Source organism: Asparagus officinalis, chromosome 4 (assembly GCF_001876935.1).
Source record: "Asparagus officinalis chromosome 4, Aspof.V1, whole genome shotgun sequence".
Classification (NCBI taxonomy): Eukaryota; Viridiplantae; Streptophyta; class Magnoliopsida; order Asparagales; family Asparagaceae; genus Asparagus; species Asparagus officinalis.
The window spans coordinates 7,585,633-7,607,717 of NC_033797.1; the positions used below are offsets into that span (position 1 = coordinate 7,585,633).

The 22,085-nt window shown below is 36.0% G+C and overlaps 3 protein-coding genes and 1 long non-coding RNA gene across 9 annotated transcripts; 2 read left to right on the top strand and 2 right to left on the bottom strand.

Moving 5' to 3' along the window:
- Window positions 2,141-5,990, top strand: LOC109836505 (inosine triphosphate pyrophosphatase). Its single transcript, XM_020404416.1, has 8 exons — window positions 2,141-2,322; window positions 3,447-3,511; window positions 3,681-3,744; window positions 3,829-3,838; window positions 4,036-4,067; window positions 4,152-4,264; window positions 5,407-5,483; window positions 5,577-5,990. The coding sequence occupies exons 1-8, from the start codon at window positions 2,163-2,165 to the stop codon at window positions 5,689-5,691; spliced, it is 636 nt and encodes a 211-aa protein (XP_020260005.1). The 5' UTR covers window positions 2,141-2,162; the 3' UTR covers window positions 5,692-5,990.
- Window positions 6,198-8,934, bottom strand: LOC109836503 (SHUGOSHIN 2-like). 2 transcript variants are annotated; one of them, XM_020404414.1, is made up of 9 exons: window positions 8,601-8,934; window positions 8,462-8,499; window positions 8,243-8,351; window positions 8,132-8,155; window positions 7,453-7,521; window positions 7,311-7,367; window positions 7,113-7,215; window positions 6,971-7,031; window positions 6,198-6,651 (listed from the first exon to the last, which is right to left on the bottom strand). In XM_020404414.1, exons 1-9 carry the CDS (start codon window positions 8,760-8,762, stop codon window positions 6,369-6,371), a joined length of 906 nt encoding a protein of 301 aa, XP_020260003.1. In that variant the 5' UTR covers window positions 8,763-8,934; the 3' UTR covers window positions 6,198-6,368. The 2 variants fall into 2 exon arrangements, with proteins under 2 accessions (XP_020260003.1, XP_020260002.1); XM_020404413.1 differs by having other exon boundaries at window positions 6,198-6,654.
- Window positions 10,457-20,624, top strand: LOC109836508. Of its 5 annotated transcripts, none has more exons than XR_002245976.1 (9): window positions 10,840-11,098; window positions 11,171-11,490; window positions 12,430-12,500; window positions 12,718-12,835; window positions 15,288-15,340; window positions 16,365-16,483; window positions 19,373-19,561; window positions 19,648-20,047; window positions 20,395-20,624. It is a non-coding gene; the product is annotated as an uncharacterized LOC109836508 (long non-coding RNA). The 5 variants fall into 5 exon arrangements; XR_002245980.1 differs by lacking the exon at window positions 20,395-20,624 and having other exon boundaries at window positions 10,845-11,098; window positions 11,171-11,263; window positions 11,351-11,490; window positions 19,648-20,138; XR_002245979.1 differs by lacking the exons at window positions 10,840-11,098; window positions 20,395-20,624 and adding an exon at window positions 10,457-10,734 and having other exon boundaries at window positions 19,648-20,138.
- On the bottom strand, window positions 16,498-19,307 carry LOC109836502 (protein NRT1/ PTR FAMILY 8.2-like). The gene is made up of 2 exons (XM_020404412.1): window positions 18,302-19,307; window positions 16,498-17,961 (listed from the first exon to the last, which is right to left on the bottom strand). The coding sequence occupies exons 1-2, from the start codon at window positions 18,835-18,837 to the stop codon at window positions 17,079-17,081; spliced, it is 1,419 nt and encodes a 472-aa protein (XP_020260001.1). The 5' UTR covers window positions 18,838-19,307; the 3' UTR covers window positions 16,498-17,078.

Below are 22,085 nucleotides of genomic sequence, written 5' to 3' on the forward strand. Positions count from 1 at the left end.
ATGAAATTCTAGTTCCCTTTTTTTTCAGAAATAATTCCTGCCACTTTTTTTAAAAAATAAATAAATTTGTTTTAAGGTCAATCTCATAATACCTCTAAGAAATAATAAGATTTAATCATGGATAGTACTTAAAAGCCATGGAATTCAAAGATTTTTGGTAAAAGTGAGTGGTTGATTAGGGTTCACATGCCCCTACTACCCTAATAAAGCACAAATGCACAAAGTTCTTCAATAATTTAATAAAAAGTTAACCATCACTATTAGTAGCATATCCTGGATTTAGTGCTTTAATTATATCTTATCCTGGTCCCATTCCACATCTAATCACCATATTTATGGGGATAATGCGAACAAAGTCTTCAATCGCATAAAAAGAGAAACTAAAAAATGAAAATAGAGGGAACATTTCGACTACATAGATATTGAATTGACCTCGTAATTAGAGCTCTATTCAATAGTGGGCCTTGTAATTTGTACGTGAAACAAGCATTCTGCATTAGATTTTGCGGGGTGTTTATTTGATGGGTGATTTGGGCTGAAGACCCATTTATTGTTTTCATTAGTTTTGAACTTTCGATATTAATAATAAGGCCCAACACATTCTGCACATTGAAGCCTAAAAACAAAAAGAAAGGTCGCAATGTTTATTTGTTAATTAATATATTCTGAGAAGATGCTATTTTTATTTTTGGCTTAATATTTTGTGATATTTTTTTAAAGAAAAATGGCTTAAAGTAGTTTTGTTTACAACTCTTAATAATAGGCCATGTAGTTTTGGAAGATTTACCCTAAAGATTAAAGATATCTTTCTTGTTAGAATTAATCTACAAAATTTTTATTTGACGTGGGGAAATTGACCATTACTATTTATCTTTAAGTAAATTTTACAAAACATAAGCATTTTGTTCAAAAGCCTTATAAGCTATTTTTAATGGCAAAAAAAATATGACGTGCTTTCAAATTGCTCTAGAAATATTAAATACTATCAGCTTTAGATAGTACTTAAATTCCCTCGTGACCTTGTAGATCATCTGACAATAAAATGATCTTATCTGAAAATTGATGGTAACATTATGTTTTCATGGTAACATAACCAAAGATATACGATATTTAAGTTGCAGATAATTCCTCAATAGTTTATGATAATGTTTTTTTGAATTGAAAGGTTCTGATATTTTTCTTTACTTTAAAATTATGATACATTATTGTTAGGTTTCTCCGATTTTAGCCTCTTAAATGTTTAATATTTTGAAATCAATCCCTCAAATCATTGAAATTGTCATTCTCCAATTCTTATAGGTTATCTCAAATTTAGTTCCACAATTAACTCAAATTGCCATTAGATCCCTCACTTTTTGTGAGCTGTTTCAAATCAATCCGTCCATTTAGAATTGAGGGAGCTGCTAGAATTTTCAGTGGCTCGACTCTCAAGGGACTACACCTATCAGATATTAAACCTTTGAGAGCGTAATAGCAAAAGAGTAGTGCTACAGGGACCCCAAAATAGGGGACCCCTGAGAGGACATGTGAGGTGTCAGTCCCTGGGGGGCTGATTTACTGTTCATGAACAGTAAATCAGCCCCCCCTGTTTGGTTGTTGTTGGTAAAGTTGTGTTTTTATGACACAACTTGGAAAGTTGTTGTCCACCTCATCAATTTCACTTTTATACTTTTCTTTGTTTGTTTTTGATTCCATTGGAATAATAAAACACTTGTTTGGTTTGCAAAATAAAACTTTAATTGTTTGTTTGGAAAGTGTAAAAATTGGTCCCTACTCAAATGATCATATTGGTTGGAATTATTTTTTATTATTTTTTCCTAACTTCAATGTTAGCTTTCTCCTAAAATCATGTCTTTTTTTCATGAAATCACTTTACAAGCCACATCAGCATATGAAATCACTTTACACTATTTTCACAACTACAAACAAACAATTGAAAGTGATGAAAGCTGACATTAGGACCCACTTTTTTTACACTTTACATCCTTTTACATGGTAAAAACATACAACCAAACAGCCCCTTATTTTGGGGTCCCTGCGGAGTTTTCCATAGCAAAATAACCTTTTTTATTTATGCAAAATCCAGAATTGTTAGTTTGTGAATTTTACAGTTTGCACCAGTTACCGTGAAATCAGGGTGAATCAATCAAATCGATAACCTAATGTCAAGTAGTACCAGTCCTCCGCCGCCGCCGCCGCCAAACGCGATGATGGGTTCGTCGCTCCGCCCAGTGACGTTCGTCACCGGCAACGCGAAGAAGCTCGAAGAAGTTCGGGCGATCCTGGGCAACTCAATCCCCTTCAAATCCCTCAAACTTGAACGTAAAGCTCTCACCTTTATCTCTACTTTTTGCCCTAATCAACCCACATAGATCAAATGAAAGATTGCATACTTGCTTGACGAAACCCCAATTTGTACTTGTTCGTGTTTTTTTTACGAAGCCCTAACGCTTATAGTTGCAAGGGTTGAAAAATGACATTTTTAGCTCAAAGCATCTAGGTTTAACTTTGGCTGAACTGGGTCATTTTGTCCGGAGGCCTATGTATTTGATGAAATGAGAAGATTGCTGATCATTTATGGATAGGGTGAGGTAATCAGACTTTGGAAATTAAGCGCAAATTATAACATCACCTATTTCAGTTGATTTTCTTTCGCCTCGAACACGGAATATATCTTTATATACACTTGTTAAAAGATTTGGTATTCCCAAATAATGCATTTAGACTTGTCTTGTTGAACTCTGCAAAATCATTTTATTGTTTTTTGTTCTCAAAGTTCTTGCGCTGTTTAATGAAATAGTCCATACCATTAAGAACCTAGTAATTTTTTTTTTAAAATTGCTAATAAATAAAAAATAATAATAATTGGTGTTGTAATCTACATTTCAGTTTCTACGATTTATATGAAGCCCATTTTCACTCCTCCGAAGCCTTGCCATTATTTGCTCTCACCATGCCCTAACCATCTCAAGGGCCAATCTCTAACTTTCGTAAATGCACCCCTTTCAGTTTCTCATTTCATCTACATTTCTTTTTCAGTTCTGCAACTGCAAAGTTGTCTATCTGTTGCATCTCTAAATGAATGATAAAATGCTGTCATATTGGACTAACAAACAGAAGGAATAACCATTATTTTAAACCCGACTGTATTTTATATTCTAGTTTATAACTTTTTACTTGACATCTTATTAAAAGCTGAAGTTTTATATTCACGTTATATTCAGCAGTTTTATTAATTTACTTAGGTTCAACAGTTATCCTGGTCCTGTTTAAGAATCACACTAGTACGTCGTTAAGTCCGTAAACTGCACTTGTTTCTTATCATTTTGAACTTCAAATGAAGTGACTTAATATTGAATTGTTAGTTCCAAGTGTTTTTTTAGTAATGCATGATCTGGACTAATGGATGTTTTGTTTTATTTTCTGTTCTGAACTTTCTTTTCCAGTGCCTGAATTGCAGGGGGAACCAGAAGAAATATCGAAAGAAAAGGCCCGATTGGCTGCAATTGAGGTACTGTTTCTTGATGACATTATTCCGTCGATTACTTTTCTTTAGCTGAGTTTATTTAATCTAGTTGTAATTCATGCGTCTCATGTTTAAAACTTTTCACTTAAGTCCTATGTAATTATGTTGTGGTCTTCTTTTTCTTATTTTTATAATACTTCTCATAACTTGTAAGGTAAACGGACCTGTGCTTGTCGAGGATACATGCCTGTGTTTTAATGCACTTAACGGTTTGCCAGGTAACCAAAATTTCCATTTCCCCCCTTGCTTTTTCCTGGTGTTGTGAACACATTGGATTAAAACTTCTTTGGTTTACTGTACAGGACCTTACATGTAAGTTATTTACCCATTTCCTTCCGACCTGCAAAACATTTCGCTGCTTTCTTGCCTAAAGAGGAAGCTTCTTCATTAGTCTCCCCTATCTGTGATGTGTTGTTTCCTGTTGATGATCGCTCCTATATGAAAGCAACTTTTCTAATAACCTGATGTTTTCATGTTCTGTGCAAATGATTTGACACCTGAATAACCAGAAAGTGGTTTCTGCAGAAGACTGGGCATGAAGGTTTTTCATATTGTGTTATTCTTCCCTTATTTCCTTAATGATGGGTTTTAAGGTGTTTTTCTGAGTTTCTTTTCTTCTTTACAGGTCTGAACAATTTACTGGCAGCTTATGAGGACAAATCAGCTTATGCTATGTGTGTTTTTTCTCTTGCTCTTGGGCCATCTGTAGAACCAATGGCATTTGTTGGTAAAACACAGGTACAGCCATTTCCTTATGAGTAAAAACTTCCCTTAAATTAAAGACAACAGTTGTAAGTTGACAATAAAAAAATTCTGTTATTTCTCTTAAATCAGGGGACTACTTAGTCTACTTTATATATCTACATAGTTTGCTAGCCCTTTAGGTTTGTTTTTCTTTTCTCATAATTATGTTTGACTATGGGTCTGATCCGCTTGCACATTCAACAGAAAACAGTTCTTGTATGGAACTAAGAATTTTTTCCCCATACATCAAGGTATTAATCTTGAAGATTTTAAGAAGCTTTAGTTTATATAGTTCACTATTACATAATTGGACCATTCTATATTAAGTTTAGATCTATAATATTTGAATCAAGATTGGCAATAGTAATGGAAAACTCTAGAGTTTGGGTGCTGAATGAGAGACAAGCAAGACATAACTAATTGATCATGGCAGGTTCTGCAATTTTCTCCAACATGACCTTACCTATGTTTAAGATTAATATCAACTGATCAGGCGTTCCATTATGGTCTTATAGACAAATATGAATCCATGATAAGTGAACTAAAATGTTTCTTTTTTATAGATGATGGACACCTTTTCATATAAATACATGTCCTGGTAATCACTTTGACTTGTTGAGCTGAATTTCAGTGGTAAGAGAAGCAGATGTATTCTTGCAGATGTACAACAGGTTTTCTTTTAGAATGTCCAGTGGTGTTCTTCAGAAGGTGTGACTTGGCGCATTATACACTTGCTAACTGCTAAGATCTTCAAATATACTTACTCTTAAAGATCTTTGCTTTGATGCAACGTCACAAATCACTAATATGGTGGTATTAAAGCATCAAAAATTACAAATTAATAGTAAACTTTATATCCCTTGGACAATTTAATGTATATAAAACACTTATGAAAAACATCGACTGCTACGTAGCATCCATTTGTAATATCTCCATGCCCATTCGTTGTACGCCTAGCCTAGGCACTTACTCTGACTGAGAATCTATATCTGAACTTTGATAATCACCGTTTCATTATAGATAAAACTAAGGTTTTTCAGCTGTATGACTGAGCAAAATTTCTATTACAAATAAATCTTCATATTTCATCTTACTATATATAACATAACCAAGCGCTTGTTGCTGCTCTACTGCAGGGTAAGATAGTTCCTGCAAGGGGCCCCACAGATTTTGGTTGGGATCCAATCTTTCAACCAGATGGATACGAACTGACGTAGGACTTCCATCTTGACACTGTATCTTTTTCAAGTTTCTCCACAATGAACCGCACAAATGAACAAATGTGATTGTCGTTGAATAAATGCAGGTATGCTGAAATGCCGAAGGAGGAGAAGAACAAGATATCGCACCGCTCAAGAGCTCTTGCAATGGTGAGAGCACATTTTGCGGAGGCAGGCTACAGATTCCAGACTGACGGATAACTAAAGAACTTAGGGTCTTTTAACCATATCGCATGGTACCAATCATCATGCTCATTGGTGGAACTAAGATCACAGAAGTTGCCCTGGTTTTCGGTTGTCCAGACTGAAGAACTGATTTCCATTTTCTAACGAGTTATCCAGTCGTTTATAGGCCATATATACCTTTCGTTGATGTGTTCCAACTGCTGTAAACCAGACCAGATGGATTTATGGTATTAATAGCTCATGTACCGTCTAGTTGTGGAGATGTTGGCGCTTGGCAAGATAACGTGAATACGATAAGCTGTTAGTTCGAGAAATTATTTTCTTTATGAAGCCAATATCTCAGTAAATGCCCGATATCTCAATACAAGCACATGTAACTACAAGTACATCTGCTATAATAAATGCAAAAGCCTGATATTTCAGTACAAACAGATGTAAACATGTACAACCACTAAAGTTGTACGTAACTGATACTTACATTGCAATTACGACCTGAAATGAACCAGACAGAACGTAGGAGAGAGATGAATGAATTCAATGTTTCTAAATTTGTCTCCATTACATCAGTACACAAGTAAATCAAAGGGTGCACAGTTATACAACATAAATTTCCCGGAACACAGAATATAGTGTTCTTTATCAGTTTCAATTGTGGAAAAGCTCCACAATGAAACTTAAAATTCCACCCACAGTTACTCAACTCTTCTCAACTTCATTTTGAGGGGCACTTCCTTGTAAGAATTCACCTTCTCAGCTGCCCTTCTCATTGGCCTCCCTATCAACGATCTTCTTCTCGACCCCTGATTTTGATTTCCAGGAGAAACACTTCGATCCTTCTCGGTTGAATCCTGAGTGCTGTCGAAGCATCGATCTTCCTGTGAGCGTAGTGCAAATTTTATGTCTTCTATCTCAAACAAGCTCTCACTTTGTTCAGAAAGCTCAGTTTTCATGTTACAAGCCCTCCTCAAAGATTTCCTGCTTCAAATTAAAACTTTCCATATTCAATACAGGAATAAAATGATGATAGCAACAGGAAATTAAGGGCAAATTACATAACTCCACGGATGATAGCAACAGGAGTAAATTAAGGGTAAAATTACATATCTCAAACAAGCCCTCTGTAGCACTTAGCAACCCTCAATTTATAAAGAAGATGTGGGTTATTTTCAATTTATCCTTCTCAAAATATCAATCCACGGATGATAAGTGTCAATAAAATAGTTGATGGATAATGAGTGCTACTGGATGTATAGATGAGGGGAATTATCTGCATATTAATATATATATGCATTACCTTCTGCCTTCATCCTTCTCCTTTGTCGTTTCTTGACGAGTTATACAGGTCGGCCCTAGAGCTGCAAACAAATATAGAGTTACTTATATACAGTGAGCACTTCAATGGATGCTTAGTATTATCGAAGCGGGATTCAACTTACATCGACTTCTCAGAGTGCGTTTTCTATCTATATCAGCTGGTTTTTTGCAGTAAGCTGGAGGAGGTGGATCTATCACAATTTCATTTGGCTTCAAGAGATTCTCCTTGCAAATTTAATGTTTAAAGATAAAGAAAATTAATAATCGGCTTGATACAAATTATCTCACTACAATCTGTTAGTACTCAGTATAATGGTTACCTCAGTGCCAATCTTTTCACCAAGCTTTTTGTATTGCTCGCTCAATTTCTTCTCCTCCTACAATTAGTCAGAAGTTGCAATGAGCTATAAAATTCAATTACAATAGTGCAAGAAATATAAAAATTATTTAGCTTTAACTAACCTGTAGTTCTGAAGTTCTAGCTCTGAGGACTGCAACTGTAGTTCCAAGTTCATGCTGCATTGCTTTTAGCTTTAAACCCGAAAAAACACGATATGTCAGAACTTATAAATAGTTTGATGGTCAGAATGAAGAAATTCTTTCTAACGAGACGCTAATTATTCTAATTTCAAATGAAATTGTGAAAATTATTGGAAACACCCTATAACATTTTCTCATCACACCAGTGAAGTTAGTTCCTAAGTAAATGTGACCAACCCAATCACCTGGAACTTTAATTTTGTGTTATAGTTACAAAAGTAAGCTCCCTATTTTACTAAGCTTTAAGAGATGTTTACAGTTTCAATCAACTAGAGCAAACTCGAGCTATAGATTTGGAAACCATGTCTGAATCGAAGATCCGAGAATAGAATATATTATGGCTTAAAAAAACATAGAATCAGTTAGCAATGCCCATTGCATCATATGTTTGATAGTTAAAATACAATTTCACTAAATAAACATGAAAATGCATTGCAAAAATGCAAGTAAGAGGGTGGAAAATTTTTCTCTGTTGCAATTAAGAGAGCGCAAACTGTGGAGAAATATACGATTTACAATAACGTAAATAAAGTCAAATACAATTTCAAAGAGTAAAACCAAGCAGATCTCCTATCTATTCTTAAGAGGTCAGTGGACTTACTCTGTCTTTACCCAAATTGAGCTCCTGTAAAACAAAAGAAACAAAAATATCAGAAATAGAAATAAAAATAAGATTTTTTAGTTGAATTTAGAGGGTAGAGAGACAACATACCGCTAACATGTGAGAATTAGCCTGAGCAAGCTGCCAGTTCTGCTGATTGGCCTTCTGTAAACTTATCTTAAGCTTTTGCAACTCCGTCCCAGTAATTTCTACGATTTTACTGTTAAAATTCAACCAAACAAAAAAAAAACCATAAAATTTTCTCTCCAAAATAAAAATACCCATTTGAAAAAGCACCGAAAGAGATAATCTTTACAACAATACGCATACTTTCTCTCATCAAGAAGCCTCAGAAGCGCATTATTTTCCTGAAATGGAAACGAAAATAACCCATTTTTTCAATAAAAAAAAAATTCAACAACTTTTAAAAGAAAAAAAGGAAATTGGAGAGGAATCAATAAATTCAAACCTTTAAAAGCATCTCAATGTAATCCTTTGCACTCTTAATGGGCCCTCCATTAGGGTTTTCTTGCTCGTTGACTTCGGATCTCTCGGATCTCCCGTTGCTGGTGATGTTGGTGATATCAGAGAATCTCTTTCTTCTCATCGCGCTCCCAGTCAAAGCCGCCATCTTTTGGTTCCTTCACCCAAATTAATTAGGAGGGGGGGGCAAAAAACTAACCCAAGAACTGAGAGGGGCCGGAGGTTAATTTTCCCAATTCCTTTGATGAGCGGAAAGAGGGAGAGGAGCCGGGAGAGAATGAGAGGAGGAATCGGACGAGAACTTAGCGTTCTGGTTTTGTTTCTTGAAGTGGGAGAAAGGGCATGAATTAAAACGTTGGCATAATAACGGGTAGGTGGGTAAGCGGGTAGGTTCGGGTGGATAACGGTTATCCGAGCCTGAGGTGTGTAACCCGAGGCTAAAATTTTAAACTTCGCTTGAGTGGGTTAATTCTACGGAACCCCCTTCAACTATCGGGGTGTGTCTTAGAAAACCCCCATCAGCTATCCCTCAGCTGTAGACAACGCCCCCGGCTTTGAAAATTCTACTCAACTCCCCTTTGAAAATTCTACTCAACTCCCCTTCAATTATGGAGTCGACTTTTTTAGATGGAAGTGGAGGAGCTATTTGAGGAATAAATTTGGAATATATTGTTGATTTTTTTTAAGAAATCAATAAATGTCAAGTTGGGTTAATTACACTTAAAACAGTTAATCTCAATATTATTAGATTATTACTATTAAATAATTCTCTTACCCTCTTAACCGTTCTGAAATTTTCATATTAACATGTATGTAATCTATTAACTGTTTTTTCATGGGATATAATCTATTAATTGTTGAAGTTTTAAAATTAATTAAAATGGAAGATATATTTAGAGACAGGACCAAAAATATGTGTGACAAATTAATTATTCTAATCAATTGAATGATAAATGTTAAAATGAGTACTTCTTTTTGGGCGCAAAATTCATGGGACCAATTGCGAGACAATGTGACCCTTCTTGCTTTAGGGGCTGTTTGGTTCGCTATTATAAGGGGTGGAAAACTCAGAAAACCTCTCCACGTCAGATTTTTAGCCCTCCACGTCAGCTTTTTTGTTTCCGTCCATTTCTTTGTGCCGCTTTGGTTCGCTCGAATGGAAGATGAAAAACTCTACTGAAATCGTCGCCAAGTAAGATTTTTTTCCCTCTCCGTTTTTCTTCCCCAACCAAGTGAAATTGATGAAAACTCTGCCACGTCAGATTTGTTTCCTTCTCTGCTTTGTTTACAAAAGTTTTTATTTTTTTCCTATGCGAACCAAACACAAGAAAAATAAATATATAGGTTTCCTACCATTTTTTATGTGCGAACCAAAGCAAAACAATCTATTTCTTGGAAAAGTTTGGAAAACTCAAAACTTGTGTTTCTTTACATGGAATTGCATTTCTCTATATCAAGGAAACGAACCAAACAACCCCTTATTGTAATTCTAAAGAGTTATGCTACAAGGACCCAAAATATGGGACCAATAAGGGGGACAAGTGAGATGTCTCATTTCTATTGAATAATGAGTTGACCATCATTAATGATGACCAACTCATTATCTAATAAGAGGGTGACACCTCACTTGTCCTCCCTATTAGTCCCATATTTTGGGTTTTTGAGGAATTTTTCTTCTAATAAAGATTAATGACTATTATAGAGAGAGAAATCACTTATCTCGTAACTGGTCCCAAATTAATTTCTATTTTAAAATACTTGTATAATTTATGAAATGTATCCCAAAAGTGAGAATAACTCATTGTAAAAGTTACCACGCCTCCTCGTCCTCCCCCTTCTTTTCTCTTTAACCCCTCCGCTTCTATAATCTCTCCTTCACCTCTGTCGGCGCCCTGCTCACTTGTCCGGGGTACCCCCGAACCCTAACCCTAGCTCTTGAAGCCATCCTTATTCCTGTAATTCTCTTAAATTTTCGATTTTGCACGGTTTCCTTTCGATGAGCATGGCAGAATCCAGCGGATTGAGAGGGTTTTGAACATGCACAGAAGCTGTTCGATAAAATGCTTAAGAGGAAATTTTAGTTTGGTGACATGTGGATTTTATCGAGCTAGAACATCGAGGTATTGCTGCTAAGGCGTTCGAGAGAATTACTGCAACCGCAAAAACTTTTCTTGTTAATGCATTTCATTTTGCCACCTTCTTATTAATCTATATACTATTACTAAAAACTCTTACCCTTCAAAACGCCACGTGGCAATTTCATATTTTTTTAAAATTTTCTAAGCAAAATTTAATCAGCAAATTGAATCCGTGCACCGCAATTAAAGCTTCGTTCCAGACTTTTCACCTTTCTTCATTTCCAAAGCTCACCTGTTCGTATTCGCCTCCTAGACTTTTCCCCTTTCTCTCATCTCTATAGCTCCTCTCTCTCCCTCCCACAAAACTCTGAGTTCAACCTTCTCATCTTCCCAAGTCCTCCGCCAGGTCGCTCTCAATCCAAATCCTAATCCTTTTGGGGCCGCTAAAATTTCTAACTTTTGATGTTTTCTTCTTTAGGGATTCTGTCGCAGGTGGAGTTTTATTTCAGTGACAGCAATCTTCCGAGGGACAAGTTCTTGAAGCAAAAGGTTGAAGCGGGCGAAGATGGATGTATGCTTTGTTTGCTTCAACATCAAATTTTTTCTTTTAAAGCTTATTTTTTCATTCTAATCCTGGTATGTTTTTTGTTGTGGTGAGTTTGGGTTTGATATGTTCCTTTGCTCGGATGAGAACCCATCTTGGATTGGGTGAGGTGAAGTAGGAGGCGGTGCCGGAGGATAAAGTGTTGGCGGTGGCGGAGACATTGAGGAAGTCTAACGTAAAAGTGTCTGAAGATGGTGAGTTTTTTGGTTCTTAATTTTCTATTCTTTATTTAATTTGTTGGGATTTATCGTAGTTATTTTTCTCGTGCTTAAAAAGTTGAAACTTTTGATTGATACTTCTGAAATTGGGTTTGTTTTGATTCACCTTATCTATTATTTTAGAAATAGATTGATTTCTGTGGGCATTATTTGTGTTCGTAGATGTTAGAATATAAAACGCTTGACCGGTGGGATTGCTACTCTCTGGAGTTGTGGTGAGATTGAGGGTCATAATTTTACACTGTAGCCGCGCAACTCTGCACACTGTAGCCGAGCAACTCTGTGGGCACTGAGTTCTTTTGGTTGCAAATTTGGGATTTTTTGGGTATAAGAATGCTTGAGCTGCATAATTTGGCTGTTTTCATCCTACAAGCTGGTATCTTTTAGCATAAACCTCAACAAGATGGAGACGTTAGAGTCTCTTGATTCGACAAGTTGGTACTTTTTTTACGAGACTGCCTTAATCGCAACATGGTAATGCACTGAGCTGGGGGCAAAGTGACTGGCATTACCTTATTCGTATCCGTTTACTATTTATGAATGCGGATATTGATGAAGAAATTCATTTGTAACCCATATAACTAGAAAGGGGACGGATCAATTTTGAGGGAACAAACATGGATATGGTTCGAATATAAGAACAATTAATTGATACTTTCATAGATGAAGATTGGTAACATGCCTTTTTGATCTGTAGCTTTTTGAACACCTTCCTTAATGTAATATCATTTTTTAATGCTGTTAATATGTATATAGTTTGGGTAATGATTAGTGTTATGAATATTTTAGCTTCATGTTTTCTAAGCTTTAGACGTGTGTGTGGAGAGCATTTGTTGTAAATGACTTGGGTTTCGTGTAGGATTCAATACTCAAAATTTTGAATAGAAGATATAGATGACTTGGGTCTTCATGCAGGATTCAATGTGGAGACTGTTGAGTTCAAGAACATTAGCTTCATTGTTTGGGATGTCGGGGGTCAGGATAAGGTATTCAGTTTACATGCTTATTTATATAATTGGTGAAGCTTGGACGTTTGCATACTTTACATTGACTTACGAAACCCAAATAGATGGATTTTTTTTTGTTTTATTTTAGCTTTATCATAATTCGATTGTTTGAATTTTATGTTCATTTTAACTAAACATAGGATGTGGAGCATATGAAGCTTCACTGACATTGTAATTTTCAAATGTCTAACAACAGATCAGACCTTTGTAGAGGCATTACTTCCAGAATACACGGTCTTATTTTTGTCGTTGACAGCGATGACAGAGATCGTGTTTTTGAGCCAAGGGATGAGCTTCACAGGATGTTGAATGAGGTTATATATTTCCTCCTTATATGTTGAAAGTTGAGCAGTGGTTATTAGACCGTTTAGCTATATACTAAATTATTCATTTTTGAATTTGCATTTCAAACTTTTCAACTGTCTGTGCAACTTTTATGGTAATTAGGGGTGGATTATGTTGATTAATTATTATGATGCTAAAAAGCAGCCAGCGAAATTGCTATGTTGTTTGTGGATCCTAAATATCTAATTTCAACATTGTTATTTGATAGTCTCTGTAACCAATTTCCAGAAACCATTTCATCTCACCAATCTCTTTGATCTTTTTGTTTTTTTTTGTCTTTCCAAAGTAAATTAAAATATTTGATCTTTTTAGCCAATTTCTGTAATAGAAATCCGGTCCAATTCTTTCTTTGGGAGTATTTTAATTAGTGACAAGCAAGATAAGCTATCTAAAACTACACACATTATAGAGTATTCAAAGAGACCTTCCAGAATTTAATCATAGGTATGCAGGTAAGTAATAGTCTTCTTATTTAATCCTTTTTCTATAATTCAATGAAAATGTTATGTTATTGCATAGGTTTGTAAAACATTGTAGGAGCTTGAAGCCCACAATTGGAGTCCGTGAATCACAACTGCATAACTAAATTTGTAAATTTACGCTTTTATCAATTCACTTTATATTTTGATGAATGAGTCAGAATATTCTTTTCGCACATCAATTCGCATAATGAGCTTGGCGCTTTGCTAAGCACTCTGCATGGATTCAATAAAGGAAAATAAGTTTCCTTTTCAATTTTTTGTGATTGTATGTTGTTTGGGAATTTTTTATTGAAATGGGCTTATTTTTTTAAAAAAATAGTACATGGAGTCCTTTTGTTCAAAGCATGTGGAAGTTCTTAAGTGTGTGTAGGCTGAGATAACATTTAAGGTGACTACAGAGGTTGCTGAGAGAGGATTGTTTCTATAAGATGGAGAGTGAAGTAATTTGATTTATTCCTAGAAAAGGGTATGTTGTTTCATCCATTAGTTGTAAGTTTGTGTTATATTTTTTCTGTATAGATGTCTTTTCTTGCTCATTTGGAGTTAAATCCCTAGAAATTATTTAGTTTTTTGTATTTATTTTAAAGTTAATCTGAACTTGAATACCACATTTATTTTTACATAATCAAAATTAAACTTATGAGAACTTTGGGATCTTTTTGGGCAAAAAGTAAGTTTGGGGTATTGAGGTTCAATTGGTATAAACTTTGTGATATTAAAGTGAAATAACCCTTTGTTTTATTTTAGTTCCTTCTATCACGACTTGAGAACAGTAATTATATCCTATTAGATTATGTTTAATTATATTAATGCTCTTTTTCTTGCAAGCAAATTAACTATTTTTGTCGATAAAAATCCTTTAAAAAAAATCATATTTTGAGGCAATCATTTTTCATTGGATACCTTATATCTAATTTCAGAAAATTTAGGGGAAAAATCATATTAATGCTCTTTTTCTTGCAAGCAAATTAACTATTTTTATCTTTAACAAATCATCATAGACTATATACGTTTCGCTCATCTGTTAGAATTATAAGTAGATATAGTAGTTTAATATATTTTGTCTAGAGAGTTTTTTTCCTTTCCTTTTTTAACTTTGTAATAATAAATGTAATTGACTCAATTGTTATACACTAAATATCCTGAAATTTGAAAATACCTTGGGCTCTTTTTTTTAAAATTATCTGAACTTTTTTATCTTTAACAAACCATCATAGACTATATACGTTTTGCTCATCTGTTAGAACTATATAAGTAGATATAGTAGTTTAATATATTTTGTCTAGAGAGTTTTTTTTCCTTTCCTTTTTTAACTTTGTAATAATAAATGTAATTGACTCAATTGTTATACACTAAATATCCTGAAATTTGAAAATTCCTATCATATAGTAAACTTTTACTAATTGGAAATTAGTATATATCTTGCAATATCTTATTTTATGTAAGCAAATATGTGCACAAATACCAATTGGAATTACTTGCGGAAAGTACTAATTTCATGATACGTATAAAATCGATAATGCAATTGCTAAAGGAAAATTTTAAGCTTATAGGCTACAAGTCATATGATAACTTAGAAAATGATATTTGGCCAAGATGCATTTGCATCTATTAGCTTAATTTTTATATTGATAGACTCTATAGCATATGGGACATTATAGATGTTAATGTAATTAATGTTGGTAGACATTATAATGTAAGAATTATTGTAGATGTAATGGGTATGTGTATAAAAAGAATGTTTTTTATATGCAAGATTCATTTCTATGTTGCTATGTTCATTATCAATGATTCGATCGGTACTTAGGTGATCTGCTCTAATTCCCTATGCATCCCTGTTTTATGTTCATTTACTTTATGTTCAGAAGGTTATATGTCTTGGTATGTCCTATCTTATTGTTTTTGCCTTTCCTATGACCATAAAACCCCGGTGAAACAGTAAGAGACATGGCGAGTTGCTGGAGATCAACAACTTGATGCTATTTAGTTGAGGTCAGTTCTTTGGTGAATGGAAAGGTTTTTTGAGTTCTATATTTTGTTGCTAAATGTTGCTATTTTTGCCTTTTATTGGGTGTGAGTATGTTAGGAGTTGTTTTGATAGGTCTTTGATGTATACAACTAGGGAGTTTTATGTTTCTTTGGTGTGATGTAAAGAGATATATTGTTCATTTTATTCTTTGGTTGGGGATGTTGGTGATTACCAGTAAGTAGATTGTAATCACCTATTTATTTCAAGAATGTATTGCTCGGCTGGGGTATTCTTTGAAGACCCCATCCTTTCTCTTAAGAAAACGTGGTGAAAGCTATTCGTACATGTGAAGAGCTTGACTTCATAATGATTAATTGATGCTAGACAATTTTCTATGTTGATTTTAAGGTTGTCCCTACTTGATCTGTATTTTCTTGAATACATTTTGTGCTTGCTGAACCAATTTCTATGGACAGTTATCAACGATTTAAATATTAATATGATTCGCACAAAATTTTCAAATATTATTTTCCTATGTTTACATTTTTCCAAACCTTTCATTTTTTCAATTTTTTAAAGTTTCCCCACTTTTGTTACTTTTTTGACATTTCACTTTAATTTTGAATTTTTTTCTACCTTTTAATAATAAAATAACCCCCACCATATTTTTGAATATCGTTTTTACACATTTACATTTTTCAAACTATATATATAATCTTAAACTGATTCAAAATTTTCAAACTTTCTAATTTTTTAAACTATATATATAACTTATGTTGTATCATTTCTGACTACTTATATATTATTATTGTTTTATTTTGTATTCTTTTGTTACATCATTTTTTGTATATTAGACAAATCCGTGCATCGCACGGGCCTGAAACTAGTGAAAACTAAAAACCCTCAACTAGACTTCTCTGGGCTGATGAATGTTATAGTCATTCATTAGCTCTAATTCATAGCAGCTTCCAAAACTTTATAAGTTTTTTTATATAATAATATTCCATATGATTTTGATTTCCTAATTATAGCATCTCAAAATTGCAGGAAATGAAGCATTTGCTGCGTTACTTCGTGTTGCCAATAAATACTAGCAAACATGCAAAGTGCATCAGAGCATCTTGAAAGCTACGACCTGGGGGAAAAACCTGCAACCCCTCCCTCAGGTGACTACACCACTGTTACTTTCAAAGAGATACAATTTTATTTTTCAAAAGTGATCCGGTAAAAAGTTTACTAAAACACAACAAATTTTGAAATAACCGGCATGTGTATGAACTATTTACAAAATAAATTTGTAAGAGACATTCGTTAATTAACCTGTCGTGCAGAAACGTTAGAGTATAAAATTAAAATTCTCAATTCTCAGCATATTGTTGCAGTTTGGATGTAGCAAAAAAGGGTTTGTAATATAAAGAAAATTTTAAATGATACTAGACCAATCCGGGTCAAAATCACATTGAACATGCATTTAAAATTTCAGGCTTTAATTTTGTCCATTAAAAAGACGTTCAATCTGTAACAAACATGTTAGTATACAACATGATACAATCAAACTTCTACAGTGCATATGGAAGTAAACCCTGTTCCTCTAAAAAAAATAAGGAAACAATGTCAACGTTTGATATGATAAGATACAATCACATGATAAACGATGAGAAACACAAGATTACTACGTGTTCTTCGACTAAATGAAAATGTAAAATTTGTGCCAAATCACTTTAATTCAATAATTAAAACATAAATACCCTGAAAAATCCATTAAACCCCCTCCTCCTCCTCAGCTTTCATCAGCACAGCCTCATCCCTCACACTCCCACTCCTACCTCCATCCTTTCCCTTGTACCTCATCGCCACAACCAAATACACCACGAAGCTCACCCCATTGATCCCACACAAAACCCAGTAAAACAAGTCCAACCTGCTCTCATCCAACCTATTCCTCAACCACCCTCTCTCCTCTCCTCCTGTTGTCCCCTCCACGATCTTCACCAGCGCCGTACTCAGCCAGCTCCCGATCCCAAACTCGCTCAAAAACATGGCACTGCACAGGCTCCTCGTCCCGTCCGTCGCCTCGTCGTAGAAAAACTCCAGCTGCCCGACGTACGTAAACACTTCCGCGGCGCCCATGAGGAAGAACTGCGGGAACAGCCAGAACACGCTCAACGGTTTAGGACCTGAATTTGAAGTTGAATTGTCTCGGCGGTGTTTTTCAACCAAGGCAGCGGAGAGAAAGGCGAAGATGGCGATGAAGAGGCCGACACCCATGCGCTGGAGAGAGCTGATGCGTTTGTTTTTTGTTTCCCGCCGGCGTGCGCCAGTGAGGTTGCGGAGGAGGGGGACGGCGAGGGACTCGTAGAGGGGGACGAGGAGGAGGGGGACGAGGGCCCCGAAGACGGGGACGGAGCCCGTGGGAATGGTGAAGGTAGAGAGGGTGCGGTTCATGAGGGAGGATTGGGAGATGAAGAAGGTGGACATTTGGGCGAAGGAGAGGGAGAGGGAGATCGTTGTGGCCCAGATTGGGAGGACTCTGATGAAGCATTTGAGCTCTTCGACTTGTGTCACCGTGCACAGCCTCCATCTGCTGGGCTTTGTTGCGGTGGTGGTGTTGGGCTCTGCTATGACTGCTGCCTTGTCCAAGAATCTGAAAGCAGTGAGGAGATATAGGTCAAAAGTCTTTTTTTTGAACAGTTTAGGATTGCTTCCAAAAGTCTCTCGTTCTTGGTTATGGACAAATCCTACAACGGTTTGAGTCTGTTTTGAAAATTTCTTCGTATTCAAATCTATGTGGTCAAGCTTTGAGTACAAAATTTTATCAGAACACCCCATGTGTGCGAGCGTGATGTAGTACGCCAATGAAAAAGTTATTAGTACGCCAATGAAAAAGTTATTACGGATAATTTGGAATCTATTATCTATATATCTCAGGTTGTATGAGGAATGTTTTGATAAGATCTGTATCGCCAAAATCCGAAATTTCTTACCTGTACTGATTAGTGTGTCTCAATTTCCTTGCACCAACAATATCAGACTCCTTACCCTTCACCTCATACAACTCCCCTCCCCTCACAGCCCCCTTCAAATGATTCCTACAAGCAGCAACCAATACCTGCAGAAACCTGGTAAACGGACTCCCCATCGGCCTCTGGAACCTATAGACCCTAAACCCCGCCGCAATCACCGCTATCGAAACCACCGTCATCGCCGCCGGAACTCCAAACCCCCAGCCCCACCCTCTCTCTTCCTGCACATAAACCATCACCGTGATGCCGAGGAGCACTCCCATGTTGATGGCGAAGAAGAACCAGTTGAAGAAGGACGACTTCATGGCAGATTCTTTGGGGTCGGACTCGTCGAATTGGTCAGCGCCAAAAGATGAGACGCAGGGTTTGATGCCGCCGGTGCCGAGGGCGATGAGGGAGAGGGAGATGTAGAGGAATGCGTTTTGTTTGGAGGTTGCGGGTTGGCCAAGGGGAGGGCGGAGGCCGTCGTGGGAGGCGGAGACTGTTAGGAGGGCCATTCCCTGTTAAAATTTGGAAGAGTGAACGAGTTATGGGAGCTTATACCAAAATTTGCAGATTCAGATCCTCTTTACTATAAAAAAAATAGTGGAGAAACAACTTCTTAATTTAGGAATGAGTGTCATTCATGAGGAGCATGGTGATTGCTAGATTTGGATTGAATTACAACCACCCATTAAACACGTCAATGACAATCATATAAGAAGTGGTCTCTCACTACTTTTTACAGTGCATGCGTAGGCTCCAAATCCCGGAAATAAATCCAGGCATCCGTAATTTTTTCAACAACCCCCCTAACAGCATAATGGGGGTTTTCTGAAAATATTGTCGATGTCCAAATGATGATAGTTTGGGTGGGTTTTCTAAAAATAATGTTGAAAGTTTGCGTTTTCTAAACATTATGTTGACTTTTTTTGGAGGTTTTCTGAAAATAACGCTGAAAAGGTTGGAACTTTTGATGGTTTTCTGAACTCAGGTGATCTTATGCACTAGTTTAGAGGGTTATGATTTAGTTTTCTCCCGTCCCTTTTGAAGTAACAGAAAGAAGAAAAATGTGAATCATACCACGGCGTAGATGCAAGAAAAGACCACGATAGTCAGGAACCGGCCAAGATACGCATCCGCAAGAAACGCTCCCAGGATGGTCAGTATAAATGCTGCTCCGACCCAATCGTTAACGTGCGTCGCTGCGTCTGGCAACGACTGGTGCATCTCCTTCACAAGGTACGTCACCATGCTCACCGCTATCGCATAAAACGCCATCCTCTCCGCAACCTCGTTCACTAACATTCACAAAAATATCGTTATAGTTATACGGATAGATAGACGGACAGACAGATAGACGGGCAGAAGTGTCGGAAGTTTCGTATACCGATAATGAACGGAGAGGCTTTCCATCCTCCAGTCATGGCCTTAACGGCGATCCTGCCACGAAAATCAACGGATCCATTGGTCACCAACGCTGATGAAGTTGTCATGTCTCCGAAAGTTTTGGAGTCTCCTTCTGTCCCCATTTTTGATAAGGTACTCTTCAATGTTTCTCAGGGGGAGAGGTTGCTTGTGATATAAAGGAGGTGATGCATCACAATGGGATATCCTAGTGTTGCTGTCTCAAAGCACCGTGATGTCCTTGGACTTAGTCCGAGCGCTCGAGGATTATTCATTGGGACATCTTGGGGCAAGTGCAATTATGCCAGGCTTCACTTTAAGGTGTTTATTGGATTCGGATCCTCTCCACTACAAAAAAAATAGTGGAGGGACCACTACATAATCACATCCATTGATTATCTAGTTGATGGTTATGATTTTTTCTTTTAGTGCAAATTAGGAATGAGTGCAATACACGGTGGTATGGTAAGTGTTAGATTTAGATTGTATCATAACCGCCTACTAAATAATCAACGCTTGAGATTAAAAGTAGTGGTCTCTCCACTACTTTTTTGTAGTGGAGAGGATCCAAATCCGTGTTTATTTGTTTTATTTAAATCTGTCGCAGTTCTAGTTTCAAATTATCTTATTATCCCAACTTGCTTCACTTTATCCCGCTCAAATTGTAGCGATAGGTTAGGATACGAGTGGTTTCAAGGGATCGTTTGGTCCGTGCCTGACGTATGCAGGGGATATTAGCCGGCTTGATATGGTTTAGGACAAACATGTAATTTTGTTAACGCACTTTTTCTTTGATATTAAAAAGATAAAGAGCCATGTCCAAATGGTATCAAACGGTTGGAATTTGAGGCTAAGGTGTCCATTTGGTTGCCTGTGATCTCAAGTCCAGGATTTTTGAGATGGGTGTTCTTGAGATCGATGCAGCTATTTGTTTTCTTGCCATTGATAGTTTCGGAAAAATGAAGCGCGTGTAGCTAATTATTTTATTTTCATGTATCCGGTTGGCTGCATGATCATTCTTGATTTTGATGGAGGAAAATAGTCAATCATTGCCACATGTACAAGTTTTAAGTTTTCATACTTTTTTATTTATGACAAGTTCATCTGTTGCAGGTAGTTTTCAATAGTATTATGATTCGTATATTAGGCCTGCCATCTGATTCTTAATAAGAAGCGTCAAATTCATCATTTACAATAGCAAACTTGAAAATTGCGTTAGTTTCTCTTTCGTTTGGAATTCAATTTAATTCGCTAGGCATATCGAGGCTGATTTGATGGACCAATGCCAAAAGCCTCTCTTATCTAGAATAGTGTTGGTTCCTTGAAAATTTACAGTTGCGGATTTGTAAATTGAGTAAATAAGGGCCGAGATGTTACTCCAAAATGTTTGTTTTTGACATAGCATGCATCTATACTATTAGTTGTGCTATCGCTAAATATATTGATGATCTTGAATGCAATAAATTGAGTGTGTGTCATGTCAGCGAACACATCAGTTAACGCCCCCATATGAACACAATAGTCTTTTTCTTACTCTTACAAATCGAAACTCACAAACTTAATATTTATGGTTTAAAAATCTTAAGCCAAATGTATTTTCAGTTGGATGTATGTGCACATTTTGGGTTGGGATGTGCACATTATATGTAACAACCAGTTTATTAATTTAGCTGGCTGGATTACTGTATTGTAATCCATCATTTTTCTTAAAAAGAAAAAAGAAATCTTAAGCCAAACTTCTCATGAGTTGTCATGAGAAACATGCATGTATGTAGAATTACGGTGTCGGCCTTGGTCGATCGTTTGAGGTATCAAACCCCATATAACATTATTATATAGTAACTTAAATGTCCGAGAGTTGCCGCTAGAAGCAATTGGCATAATGCCACTACGCTTGACTTATTATAAGATTGAAAAAAAAACTATATCAACTTAGTGTTTCTAAATTAGTTAGAGCAAGAATTACACTTCAAATTCGAACTCATGAATCATGAATCCAAATCCTCTCCACTGGAACTTATAAATATTAGAGATAAAGTGTTATTTTTAATTTGCCCGGAATGGTGAAAATATAAATAGCGCAGTTCATAAGACATTAATGAGAATTAGATATGAATCTATTACTTAATGGCTAAATGACACTTAAATACCAACTAAATTACCAGATTGATATTAAAAGTAATACCCAAAGATTAGATTAGTATTAAAATTATTTCTGGTGACAACAAGGTTATTTGAACTTGCATGTCGAGGCAAATAGGCTCAAAAATAAATTTTCAGGCTAACTTTTCAGGCAATCACTCATATTATCTACCACGTAATGCTTATGTGGCATATTATGATGACGTGGCAGCTATAG